The sequence below is a fragment of the Tubulanus polymorphus genome, chromosome 1 (genome assembly GCF_964204645.1).
Source record: "Tubulanus polymorphus chromosome 1, tnTubPoly1.2, whole genome shotgun sequence".
In the NCBI taxonomy this organism is placed as follows: Eukaryota; Metazoa; Nemertea; class Palaeonemertea; order Tubulaniformes; family Tubulanidae; genus Tubulanus; species Tubulanus polymorphus.
In genome coordinates this window covers 26,885,520-26,900,240 of record NC_134025.1, presented here as the reverse complement: position 1 = coordinate 26,900,240, position 14,721 = coordinate 26,885,520, and the positions used below count along the sequence as shown (strand labels likewise).

At 37.3% G+C, this 14,721-nt stretch overlaps 1 protein-coding gene across 1 annotated transcript in view; it reads left to right on the top strand.

Moving 5' to 3' along the window:
* Positions 1-14,721, top strand: part of LOC141912149 (gamma-aminobutyric acid receptor subunit gamma-3-like) — a 35,606-nt gene continuing 20,885 nt past the window's right edge. The window contains exon 1 of the mRNA XM_074803369.1: positions 1-393. Coding sequence (XP_074659470.1) covers positions 1-393 — 393 coding nt within the window. The remainder of the gene's footprint in view (positions 394-14,721) is intronic.

Sequence of the window (14,721 nt, the reverse complement as noted above, 5' to 3'; positions counted from 1 at the left end):
ATGTTGCTCAGTCGATTCCAGCTGACTGGCGAGTTCATGAATGCTGTTTTACACGATGCCACGAATCCTCCCAACTATGCTGGACACGATGAGGAAGAGGACTGCGGATCTGTGGATTTGCCGTACGATAACTTTTTCGACGCGGAATCTACCCGTGAGTCCAATAGCCAAAATCGGGATAGTGCACAGCTCAACATTTGTCCCGAGGTGAAAGTGAATCTCGATCCAACAGAACGGTTGATAGACGCAATCGACAATCTTCGGGAAGTTATTGTGGAAAATACGAATGCACAAAACCGCGTCCGAAGACATAGACCAAATGCTGTCCAGACTAAATTGGGTACCGGAGGCTTAATACGTTCCGATGAAAGACTTAAAATTCGTAAAGAAAAGGTAGGACGATGTGTTTTCTTAGCAAGCTTTAAACAGATAGCATGCTACCTACTTACCGTACAGTACTATATACACATCTAGTGTACCATTTTATGCATAGCAGAAACATTTCCTTCGTTGCATCCTATAGCTGCTAGTCTTATTATCTCCCCCACTTAGTATGTTTGCAGTTTTCTTCATTAATTTGCCTTAAAGCTTTTTTTGCTATGTGAAATATTTATAATGCTTAGCATGGTAGATCCCAAATAATCTAGAATGTGTATATTTACGCTATGTACATGATTGCATTACTGTGGTATCAATTTCGTTTAGTTCGGTAATTATGAACATGTAAAAACAGGGTATACACCAAGACATAATTTACTTGCACAGTTTCCTGTTGACGAAACCAAAGACGAGGCTTATATACCAACAACAACCCCCATCTGAAAGGTCTTCCTATTTCTAACGCTTTTGCTTGTAGTACGAACAATCACCTCGATAATTTATTCATGAGAAAATATCGTTATTTTGCCAATAAAGCATCTTTATTGTGCTCAAAATCCTCAACACGTTTATTCGGCATTAAGTGTTCCTTGAGGTATCTTTTTCGTTTCGGATGGGTGTGTATGATAAGTCGTAATAACTTCAATGCGGTTTTTTGTAGTCTATAAATCGATTGCAGGACCCATTACCGGAAGCGATTAACGGGTAATCGGTCATCGGTCAATAATAATAGCTAGCTTTGCCCAGGAAAAGTAGTTCCATTACAGCAACACGTTATTGCCAGATGCGGAGTGAGAGATTGATCAGCGTCATAATAATAGATCAGTAAAAAAAACAACCGTATATTTCCATGAGACGAAACATTACCATCAGCATGCTCCGAGGACACGCAGATTGTGGGCACGTTTGCGATGCGATATGTTGTTTCTATTGTATCAACTCTATATTCGTCTGTCGCCTTATCTATACTTTCATAATGGGAAAACAGGGATAAGTGACACGCAATCACTCATTAGCTGAGTTGAATTGTCGAAGAAACAAGAGTAGCGGCCTATCAGTATGTAAAATAGTAAAGTTACTGTTCTGCGCATTATAAAACTCTCATGTGTAACATATCACATGCATTAAACATCCTTATATACTAAACCCGTAAGGAGAGGTAACCGAAACTACACGCGATATCACTCCATATTAAACTGGCTTTATCAATAATTGATGCATTATGATTCCTCTGGGGATCGCAATCATTTCTATTTCGAAGCGAATTGAGAGATGAGGTCACGCAACAGAGATTTCCCTGGGTTTGAAATTTAGTAAATTGATAGACACGGGAAGCCGCGTGTATATCGTGGGGTATAAAGGTCACTCGTTTGGGAAAGGAACGTGTAAAAGAATAACCCCTGTACTTTTCTGCTTCCATTCGTACTAATTTTCAATGAGATATATATGAGTACGGCCAGAAAGTACGTGCAATCATCATCGGGTACGTAACGAATCGTGTTGTTTTGAACTACTGACGACCTTGATGGTTAGTTTACATCGAAATGCGTATTCACAACCGGCCAACCGTCCGGGGAATCATTAATAGGAAATTGAACTGCTCTCCCATTTCCCCCGAACATGTACACGTTTTGTTCTTGTCTATTTCTGTTTGTTTTTAATTTTGTGACGGGTGAACTAACGCGCACCAGTACGATTACATCATCAAAGAGCAAGATCTTGTTTGTTTTTATTCCGGGGTGATTGATGGAGATTTTCATTCGATCAACACATCGCATGAAATGAATATCGAAACTTATTCAAGACGATCGTGTGATGATAAATCCTGTTATCATCTGTAATAATTGAACGTGGACTGAATATGCTAAGCTTCGTCCAGCCAGAGGTGCTTCAATCGTAGTAGAATTCCCAAGGTTCTGTCTATTAATTAGTTAAGGAGCAGATTCTGTTCTCCCAGACTTTATTATCACATAACAACATCGGATCCTTCTAACCTAAAGGCATTTGATAACCTAGCTTTCTACGGACTGAATTATTTCTTTCGGGGAAAAAGGGGAGAGCAGTAATGGACCTTCGAAACAATCCATAATCAGTACGTGAATGCTATCTTCAACAAACACCATCAAAATGTAACTTATTCGTCGTATTTTGATAAGAACCAGTAATTCCATGTTTATCGCTCAAGATCGAATAGCTATGCATATCAATGTTGACTCACACATATATGTTAGGAATAAAAAACAAGTTCATTTCCGTTGTGGTCATTTTCTAATATATAACGTCCAGGTTTTATGCGTTGCCTCAGCGATTGTATCTTCGTATGCATTTACCCGGCACATTTACATACAGATATTCATTAAGAAGCTTCATACTACTAAAAATATACTTTCTGCACCTGTTAGTTTAGTAAATGTTCTCTGATACTCAAACTCCTACCATTCACACTTGAGGTTATTTACCGGAGTGGATTTGAATATGAAATTAAAAATAATTCGTAACACGTCAGTGGTATATAGGTATACCACCTGTTTTTGAGAGAAGAAAAGTTAAAAGCTTCATTGATTGTATAGAGTTTATGATTAGATTTTAATTTGAATCGTCATCAATTTTGGATATTTCTTAAGGGAGTTTATCTATATCCGCCATTTTCGTCTTGATCAGCCAACAAACGGTTTATGTTTTTTCGGCTATTTTTTTATCACAGCATCGTAGCTCTATCTTAATGTCGAAAGCATCATTTTCGTAGTTTATCGGATTCTTGGGAAGATAAGATTTCAGGAATCAACTACTCACACTCGATTAAAAATGGACGCCTCCCTCCTCTAACCGAGCACTTAGTAACCGCATCATTATCTAGTACTCGAAACCCTAAAAACTTTTATTCAGATATTTTATTTTCGTAATTTCCGTAACGCCTTTGAAATGTAGAAGTAAAATATCCTTTATAAATGTGCGCAAGGTTTCTGAAGAATCATGTTACTAAACTGACTATTTCAAAGAATCATAAGTATCTTAGAATATTTTTGGATATGTGGTTTTCGCACAACTAGTGTTCAGCAATCGGTTGTTTCTATAATATCGTAGCAAAGCGAAATAGGTGAACCGATTATCTGGGACTACATCTGATGATGACAGCGACCGAATAATCATAACTTTCGGTTTGGTTGTGAGAATCGGGCAGATTGCATGTAGAACTGCACGGTGCTGGTACACTTATGCCGATAGACAAGAATTGGAAAATAGATAGAATATCTCGTGTATATGCTAGTCAATATTCGTGTTGCCGGTTACTTTTCGGATTATCGGAGCCTAAAACGTATGATCAATGCAAATGCACCGAATCAACAGGAAAACGCGAGCTTCATTTTATTGGTTACCCGAAACCAATTGTTGGCATCAATCTTTTTATTAGGGTATAAAGAAAGGAAATCGATATGGCGAAGATAAAACGATTTGTGGCAAATCAGCGAACAAAGAAAAACTAATTGTCTCAGGTTATTTACCCGTGAATGAAATTCGAAAGGATCAAAACGTTTTCCTTCACCTCCCGGGTACATGGCAAATGTGCAGAGTAATTTCGAAAGAAATAACATGTTCATTTTTCCATCTAATATCACCTTTGTCTTACCTAAATTTAGAATTTATGAATGCCGATGATAACATTCGACTTGATAGTATTGTGGAAACATTCAAATCGAAGACTGTGTCATGGGAACGAATTTACAGAAATCCAACACGCAATGCAACGATTCCTCGATAAAGTGTCAGGCAATCTTAATCATTTTATGCATGACGCAGCTAGGATTTAAGTCACTTACTTTATAGGGGTGACATTTGTATCGAGTATTGGTATGCAACACGCTATACACCGGAAATGAGGTTAAAGCCACTAGTCTGACACTGAATCTTCTGATTTAACCAAATGCCGATGAATAGAACAACTACTTTCTATCATTTGTATTTCTGTCAACAGTCACGAAGGGAATTCTTGCCCTCTTTTTCCCGGTTATTTCCATCAACCGTCTAGAAGTATGACGATCAATTAACGAGCTGTGTCGTGAAACCGCTAATGGAACTATAAATTCCTTACGACGTCTACCAATTACTTGCATACGTAAAAAACGTTTTTGTCATATTCCAGATAAGAGGACGGTCGAAAAACATTCTTTATCGCTTGTCATTAATATGATTTTGGGTATTTACAAGTTGTCGGATATATATTTAGAAGCCAATATCCATTTCCGTGGGCATTTTCATATAAAGCTCAGACATAGACTCAATCTATACGCTATTATCATCCGGGCAGACGCTTTCGCTAAATCCATATGTAATGGAAATCCGTCTCTTAATCGAAGGAACAGAGAAGGTCAATCTATTTGGTTTTTCCGTTGAAAATGCATCATCATCACTCTGCATCTCGATAATTAGAAAAGCTGAAAAAACTCGCATCGGTTACGATCCAGTTGTGTACGTGGCCATAGTAACATCATTCAAAGGTCAGGACAATATTGGAAATGGATCGCTCTTGTCCATTAGTTTGATTGGTATAGCGTACATTGTTCAGTTGAAACTGATTACACCCTTTGGTCTATTTGACTCAAATTTAAGGCATTTAACTCCACGCAAGTCAATTAGGATGTGTTTCTATGCGTGTCCTGAAGTGATTTCACCCAGGAATTAAGTGAATTTTGCTTGATTCATTCGATTGGCTTTCTCGCTGAGTTGAGAATTTATGCACGCTTATACGTGGATTCATTACAGCACGTTCATACGTCTACTCCGTTCAGCAGTTTGTAGGTGAAAATTCCAGACATTATTTTTAGTCCAGTCAATCGGAGAGTTTAAAAATGCGTGTATAATGGACGGCTAAACTCCCACGCGTTGTTCACGCTGAAAAAAACAAAACTGAAGTAACTGAATTCATTCACGAATAGATATATACTCAATGGGCAAAGACAAATTGAAACGCTCTGTTATTTATGCGAGACAATTTTCCAAATCTTGTGAACTATAATCTTTAATTATCTTTATTGACAACTGCTTTTGGGAGGTACCGTCTCCCCTGAAACCGCTGTGTAACGACTTTGCGTTGCAAATGACGAGGGACATGAATAATTTATGCGTGCAATTTCTTTTTTCTTGACGATAGATTTCTGTGCGGTTTAAGGGACGGACAAACAAGAGAAGCATGTACTCTCATTTGCGTGTCATTCCAGAATGCAGATATCTTCGATGAAGTTCATGATTGATTTGCATTTCTCATATCTCTTTACGCTTGGAACTTTTCTTTTCAGATCTTCCACTCGATCGAACGATTTCCTATTTGCCACGAGGTCCTCGTATAATGACCTGAGGTCAAGGTCACTCGCATTTAGCATTTATCTTAGGCATCCTATCGACAAAACTAAATTTCAACGGTATACTTTTTAACTTGTGGAATTCAACGCTGCAATTCCTTTTCAAATTTGAAACATCAGTGCCCATTTATCTTGGTATTTTCTACGTCTGATAGTTTCTTAGAAATGATTGATTGTGCTCGGTGTCTTTTTTGTCAGGAAATTTAATCAATGATTTGATGCAATTAATTGGAATGTTTTAGTCGTGTTTCCGACGGATTCGGCCATATTGCGACATTATCATCAATAATCTCCAAGAAAACAGATGATGACAGACACAGTTGCTCTACAACGACATCATTCTGTTTGCCTCGTTCACGTCAAAAGTCCTGACAATTCGGTTACCAGTCTGAATGGCCCTTTGAGGAAAATTCGATATCAGATAAAAGATAAGAACACTACTAGGAATGATATTCAATATGATGACAATCTTATTTTCTTCTTAGACGGCCACGAGTGGCAAAAAAAACAAAAAATAAGAAACGTTGGGTATGCTATAGGGCCTAATGTGTACCGTTTTGAAGAAGAAAATTTAAAAAATAGCCTGGGTTATCCATCGAAGTCCTTGCGGTAAGAAACCGAACGGTGGTTTAATTGACAGAATAGTGAAACTGACATGTTTTGGGCGTGTTTCTACCTGTATTCGCATTATGTTCACATGTCAACGAAAACAAATAAATGGGATCTGAACGGGAGGAAATTAATACCACTGGCTATGGACGGAAATGTCACGTATCAGACGATTTGATAGATACCCTTGATGTATTCAACCAGTAAACACGAAGGCATCTAATAATAAATGTTCTTTAAAGTATTGTATTGGGAGAGACAAACTAATAGTCGTTGTGACCTATTGTTTCGTTACCAATGCGTATTACTTCATACCGAAATAACGCCAAAGATTATTGCTCGAAAAAACTATATCTGTAGACTTTCTCGCCAAGAAGTTCCCAATAAAGCCACGGCAAATATTATTTTGCAAATTGAATGAAATGTCATTGCCTGCTAGACTGCAAATATGCTCAGCACTAGCTGCTTTACTTGACACAAAGCTGCTAACAAGATCTGGCTGACAGGATTGCGATAAATTCGATTTTCTGAAGAAGACCTCACGTCTCTTTCGGGTTAGATAAATGATCACTAGTTTGCCATTGTTCATGTGAAAGTCGTTCGATGAATGAACATAGGATGTTCATATCTTCATTTCAGAAATGCTCGTATTTTCCATATTTATAAATAATGTAACAAACAATCAAATGTTTTTATTATCGAAGCTTATTAATTGCCATTGTGCTAAAGCTCTATCTGAAATATGTATGTTGTAGAAGTGTATTTCCAATTCCCTGGATAAAATAGATGAAATGGGTATTCTCTGAATTTGATTAATGATGTGCGGCTGAGAGAGTGTTGCGGCATATATAATTTCATCGCAGTTCATTTGGTATAATTTTATGGAAATATGAGTTCTACGGTCCAAAGTGTTATTGGATATAGACCCAGGATAGGATAAGTAACCGAATAAACTACATAATCTGTGATGTCAAAGTCGGGATTTTTTAAAAGATGATTTGTAAAGTATCCACAAGAGATTTATGAGTTGACGTTATGGGAACGGGTACAATTATATTAAGTGTTTGCCACAGTATTCATTGATAAAACTCGATTTCAAAGACGTTGAAAAATGGCTCGAGCGAAAATAAAAAAAAGTCAAACAAGCAAAACGAATAAAGAAAGCCAGCCTCGCCAAGCACAATTAATTTTCATCGAATTATCTCGTGATTTCGAAATATTTGAGTGAGGTTTACGACTTGCACGACGTAATTATCCTATTCTTCGTAGTAGAATTACGTTTTAACGACTCTTGGACTATTCATCAATTTTCTGAGCGCTTGAATGTGAATCACGCGCGATTCATCAAAAGCCTGAAGTCATAATTTTCAGAACGACAACGAATCTTGTAGATTGTAGATTTTCTCCCGATATGTTACGCGAGGCACCGAATTCTGATAATACGGTTTTCAAAGTTTTATATTCTTTTACGCAATCACGAATCCATCAGTATTCCGTTTATTTGATTGGCTCCACAATATCCACAGCGGTTCTTATGGCACTTCAAAAATTCGTTCACACGAATGTGATTTACGAGAGATTCAAGTATCTCAAATATATTGCCGTCAAATTGATGCGCCACTCCGACTCGAAAAAAAAGCCATGGCATTTTTCATTAAAACTTTGCCATTAATATATTTGTGGAGGCAGATTTCGTCCACGAAAGTACCCGATACACAGTACTGGTGCGACATTATTTCCACAGCTTAAATGCTTTGCTATATAGATTCTTTGCAGAAATCTATTTCTTCTTGTAGACATATGGATCACGCAGGCAATAATGGACTTAGACGATATTTCGAAAGACTCCAGACTACTTCCTTTGATTTATCGTCAGCTCCCTTTCGGTTGCATGAAAGGACTTGACTAATTGATCAATCTTGAAATATCTAGTCACTACTTTTCCGATTCCGAAGGGCATGAACAAAATTGCTCAAAATGTTGTAAAATACTTCACGTAAAGATCAATGCAGTTAAACGTGTGCGCACAAATGCGGCTGAGGCATTTTATACAAATGATGCCATTTAGCGGAGCACTTGAGAGACCATTTGCCTAAAACCTTGGGAATAATAAGTTGGCTTCTGATAGTTTTGATACGGAAGGTGTGCAGCCAACCAGGGAGAAAATTGCTCGTCAGTATATATATATATATATATATATATATATTTATACTATATATTTATATACATTTCTCCCTGATAATTATTCTCCTAACGTTAATTAATGCTTATCCTCTCATTTTACGGGTCAGCCATGTAACGCACAGGTGAATAGTTATCTTGATGCCAAATGGCCGGCAATTTCAGTAATCCATCATAGTCTATCTATATCGGTTTACAACGTAGTCCTATTTTGTGCGTATATTTGTATTCACCGATGTGGTTTGCACAGTTAATTCCTTATTCGAAGATTCAATACAAGTTCTATTAGCCTGAATAATTGATAGTGATTGCATTCGCGGGTTTTCTCGCTAGCTGTAAATCGACTGAAATTTAAAAACGTATACTTACCCACGCGAAACCTCAATAGACTTGCACTTCCTTAACCGGTAGCGGTAATCCTATCGCATCGGATTGGGCGAGCTGAAATTTTACAGATAATGTAGGATGCCCTGTCGAATATTAACCTCGTGAGAATAACTTTCACGTGGATTTGTTATTCAATTTTCATCGCAATCACTGAGAACAAACATCGTTCGATGCAGCATCTGAAAAACAGACACCCGAGGTGCTTTCACAATAAAGATGGTTGATTTACCACCGATCAAATAGATTGCAAATTTGCTATTTATTCGATCAAAGATCCATCAGGAACTTGTACCTCTAGTATTGGTGTTGATACGAGTTTTTCTTTGAAATAATTACCTACGTATTTAGTGAGTTGCATCTTACTTATACCATCCAATAATCTGCGAGGGATTCATGGTGTCTGCGACACGAATACCTTTCGGTGGAAATTGGTGATGACGTTAGTTAATGAAATTACGGCTATGATTTTATGAACATTCCAAGCGTTAAACATTCATTTCATCAGATAATCGTCTTCATTATCACGCACTACTTGATGGACGTTCGATAGCGTTATAAGGATATTGAAAATGGATATTGAAAAATACATCCATGAAGAACACTTAATCTCGGGTATTCAACTTGGATATGTTTTCCGTTTACAAGACATTGTGGCCGATTTTAAATTCATTAACACATGGACTCTAGAATGAATTCGTTTTAGAGTCCATGGTTAACATGGTTAGTATAACAGCTGTTTCTTCGTCGATGGGTTCCCCGATGATAGAAAATGTGCTCTAATCAGAACATTCGCCGTTCATTCATTTTACGCACAGAATCACAACAGCGATACAGGTTGTTAAAGTGAATCATGGCGAGTGTTCTTTGTGCTTATCAATTCCTGAATAATCCGATAATGGTCGTTGTCAGCTTGCTGATGAGGAGAAAGTAAACACACATTCGCGAATTAACGTTTGGAGTTTTTGGTTATTATCGTATCATGTGTTTTTTTCAATTTCCTGCAATCGGTACCCCTTCCGGTGGCCATGTCCATTGAAAACAACGTTACTTCCGCTCTAGGCAACAGTGGATTTTCTGGATTTCTGCAAACAAAACGTAAATTAACTTCGAGCAGGAAGATTTCATCCAATAAAGTTCTCTAATATTTGCCCGCATAGCGGCTCTATGTTTACCAAAATTATCACAACGGCATTTGGTCGTTAATAACACTATGCGTTGCAGGCATTCATTCAATTGAAACGACGATATGGAATTCGTTATTCATTTGAGCTTTAGTTAATGGAATCGGTACACTTTTTAGTGCTTTACACCGTTTCATGGCCATGCAATATTGACAACGATGCAATGGCGGTTTGTCTGACAATACGACAAAGTAAGGGCGGACCTAGGGTCTGATTCAAGGAGGGATGCACCTCCAAAATAGAGCATATCATACTAATTAAAAGGACACTCTAAAAGAAAGGTCATCGGAAAACATGAACTCATTTTTTTTTAGAAATACAGAAAAACAAGCTTATGAATTTAAGCTTTTTAGGCTCAGTTTGATATTTCATTTTCCCGTCAAATTTCAGGGCAACTTGACATTTTAGGGGGTATACACCCCCTTTGAACTTTGAACACTTTATTTTTCAAAGATGATTTACAGCATAGTGTACAAAGCGTAATACAAAATACAGTAAATTAGACCTGGAGGGGTCTGTAGAAACTAAGGAATAGTTTGTATAAAACAGGTCCCTCACCTTGTATCTGCCCCTGCAAAATAGACGGAATCGTCACCACGAAAAAAATTAACTCATTCGTCTCCACTATTTTCTATGTGCAATATTAGCCAGTGTGACGTCACTTCGTAATGAAACACCACGATGAAGAGACATCACTGTGACTTAAATTTGAGATGATTAGACAACAATCAATAGAAATTCGAGGGCAGATGAAACCTCAATTAATATTATACAGGAAACCAGATAATGATTCTTGGTCCTCTATCTATTACCAGAAATGGAAGTCAGTAGAAGTCAGTTCGTAGACTCTTGAATGATAAATGAATAAGATTTCTATTGATTTCATCTTCGAAACTGACATCTCTTCATCCACGGATTTATTATATTACTCTGGCCTTAATATGTCTAGTCCCCGATACTAATGGCTGCGTTCACCTCTCACCCTTGGACATAAATACGCAAACAGGTTTAAGTACCGGACGTTAGGGTATCGGTCGCCATTTCGACGTGATACACGGGTTTTACGACTTATACGTGATGTCTTTGAAGTGCTGTCTGAGTAGTAATTGCCGCCTACAGCAAAGGTTAATGATAGCGCAAATACCAAGTCTTATCTGGAACTAGTTAGATAATCTAGAATTAATGAAGAACCAAAATCTATTAATAGTTTATTTTCAACGCTGTTTATACCTCTTTGAAATATTGTTCCAATACGACGGCTTGTGTAGTGGTAATTCTCATTTCGTTCGCTCGGAAAATACGTTTTATTGTCAATTTATTTATGTATCTTGAAATAGTAGCGATTCATTTCAACATTATTTCACCTTAGCAGCACATTTTCTGACTCGGTAACGCTACCTCATAATGCTATTCTTCCTTCGTTGCGTCGATATACCCACGTACACATGATGCAAGCAAAAAAGATACGCATCGAAATGTTTTTATAATAACGAGAATGCGACCTCGCTTATTCGATATAGTATACTCGTTTACAGCCTGATGATCAGGTTTTAAAAAGAGTAGGTGGTGTAATAGGTAGTGTAGGTATATCAAGAATGCACGTGTTATAGAAATTTTGACTTTCATGGGAATAATGCATTTTTGTATTTGCTTCAAGAAATTTACGGACTAATAAATCCTAATTGTAACACGATTCAACGTATCGATTAGGATGGATTGAGATTAAGTAAAGTTAATGGCATTTTTAGGGCATATAAAGATAATTATACCGTGAATGCATTCATAAGCGGATTGTGCACATACTCGATAAACTCCATTGGGTTTACGCGCTAACACCTATTTCGAACCGGAAATTTTGATGAATATCCATTCAATCTAATAACTTGTAACTATGGTCACAGTACATGCAAACTTGTGTCGATGCATTTAACTAACAGATTTCGCCCACCTCGGTGTCTCAAATTCAAAACGCCGTAATGGCTTTCTACCACACTGTTGTGGCATTTCAATGAAAGTGACGATAACATCGCACGAAAGAACCAACATGCCCAAGAAACGGGTTTTTGAAAATATTTTCCGAGAAAACTATTAAAGACCACTGCAGGGAACAAACAGAAAGTAAGATAGATTTGTATCTTGCTGATTTCATAATTCATTTTGTACAAAATCAATACCTATCACCAAAATCTTTTATAAATGGCAAGATAGAATACTAGACGATTTACAAATTAATTCCCGATGAGGTAAATAGGATTTTGAAGGGTATGCTGATAATTCATCTAACGGGACAGCAGTTCCCCCGTTGTTTTCGAATTTATTCAATTATCTGATTACAGTGCTTCGTTCTAAAAACCATTTCATTACCCCCTCCCTGCATAATTCCCAGAAAAACTAATTGCAACATTTGTGTCGAGTCGCTTTCAACACGACCGGAAATTAAGATCCACATAAATGAATAATCGTACAAGATACGAAGAGGAAAGTAAAATGTCTACTAAGATGAAAAGCCTTTTTGTTTTCATTCGTTCTCATCTAATTAGCTCTCAAACCATCGAAGTTCTCGACATCGGCAATTTGTGTGTTCGTAACGGCGCTATTGCTCCTTGATAATCTATCGATACTGTTGCAATGCCGAGAATCCTCACTCATTTCTACATATTACAATGATTTCCCCCGACGAAAACAACAGTACAAAAAGGACATCATCCTATTAGTTACAGTTGTGTAATGTTATAGTGAGACATCTCGGGTATCCGATTACAAACTAATGGAACAATGCTCTACTCGAATAAAGAATTTCTTCGTTTGGTGAAGTATGGCATGATAAAACAGAATGAACCATCTCCATTGCGAAGGAAGAAACGTTTCAATTTATAAAAGTGGCTCAAGAATTCATTCCAACTCAACGATATATGTGGTGTCAGACAAAATAGGTTCTCGTTACAAGGCATATATCCAGTATTTATCAATGATGAGAGTCTCTCGTCCTTTTTTAAAGTCATTTTTGCCGTTTATTCACCGCTAATGGCCCCGGCATAAACGTCGTTGACATAATTACCATAGCTCATTCATTTTTGCCACACTATTACAGCTAGCGGCCAACTGATCTGCACCCAAACCTGATGAATGATAGTCGATTTCCTTCTGTCCATCCGACTTGGCGATTTTCTGATGGATTAGTTTCGGCGGCAATAACGTCGCCTTTGCGGTTTTGCTCTTCAATAAATCAACACATAACGTTTACGATATGATATTTCTTGCCGTATCACTGAAAACGGCAGTAAAGCAGCGACTGTTTAAACACACAATGAATCGTCGCATCACCACACACGCGCATTCGCTATCATTCACTTTAACTGTCGATGAGACACGTACATAAAATTTCCATTTTAACTATCGTGAATAATTGCAATATGTGACATTTGACTCTAAACGCTATATTACGAAATTAACTTGTTCGCCCGACTATACCCGATAGGATCGGAGAAAGCCTTTCATGTTCGTTCGTCTTTATTCTATCGTGTTAGGATGATTAAATACCGAATACTCAGCTTTCCAGTGACGGTATGTTATTAAGTTTCTTTTCAAGATTAACAGCAATCCAATTGAAGAAAATGCTTCAGATGTCGTGATTCGTGATAAGAATGTTTGATTGGATGAACGATCTGATAGCGTGGTCTATATATGTATATGAAAATCGTATCAAAGAGACAGACGAAAGGAGAAAAGAGAAAAGCTTTTTGACACAAAGATTTTTCATCGGGCTAAAGACATGATTATAAAGCAGCATCGGTAGGTTTTAGTCTTCGACCTTGGAACAGTGCTGTTACTAGAACTTGTCGGATAAGCAAAAAACTTATTTCGCTGTTTGTAAGAAGTAACATACAACATTTATATGTATATGCTGATGTACACCAGAACAATGGCATACATTATCAATATTTATACCATAGTTATCGCATATAAATCATCTGTTATGCAATGTTGGGTAGATTATACGTACCTGACTATACACGCATCTTTAAATCAGGCTAGAAATGTTGAATTACAGAAGTAAGTCAGACTGTAGCTACATGCTTACATTGACAAATTGAACATGTTCCGCATCTTACCGTACGTATTACACTTATGTACGAACAGCTATATGATGATGCGCATTATTCTGAATCTGCGACATTGGATTAAAATGAATTTGTTTCTGGTATCTGGAAAGGCGGTGTTTCACCTCAGTACGTGCCGAATATATCCTGTACCAGGAAACTGTTCACCGATGAAAACTACAACTAAAGCTTTCTGATGGCATTGCCTTGCTAAATGCGAGTGAAGTAGTCGACACGAAAATTCAATTTATATCCTCTTTGGAGAAAGCTCGACAATGTTGCTCAAGTTTAATTATGAATATTGTATCGTGATGGCGATTGCCGTTGCCTCGTTCAGAAAATAGCCTCGATTCAATGACTTTTCGATTAATTTCCTGGTTGTTTACCCATTTTTATGTCACTGGGCCGTAATTGATGGCAAGAATACTTTTATTCATAAAAAGATTGTTTGCCAATATCAAATTATGTGGACTCTTCGTGTTTACTACACACAGCGTCTTCATGACGAACTCAGAAATCATTATCAAT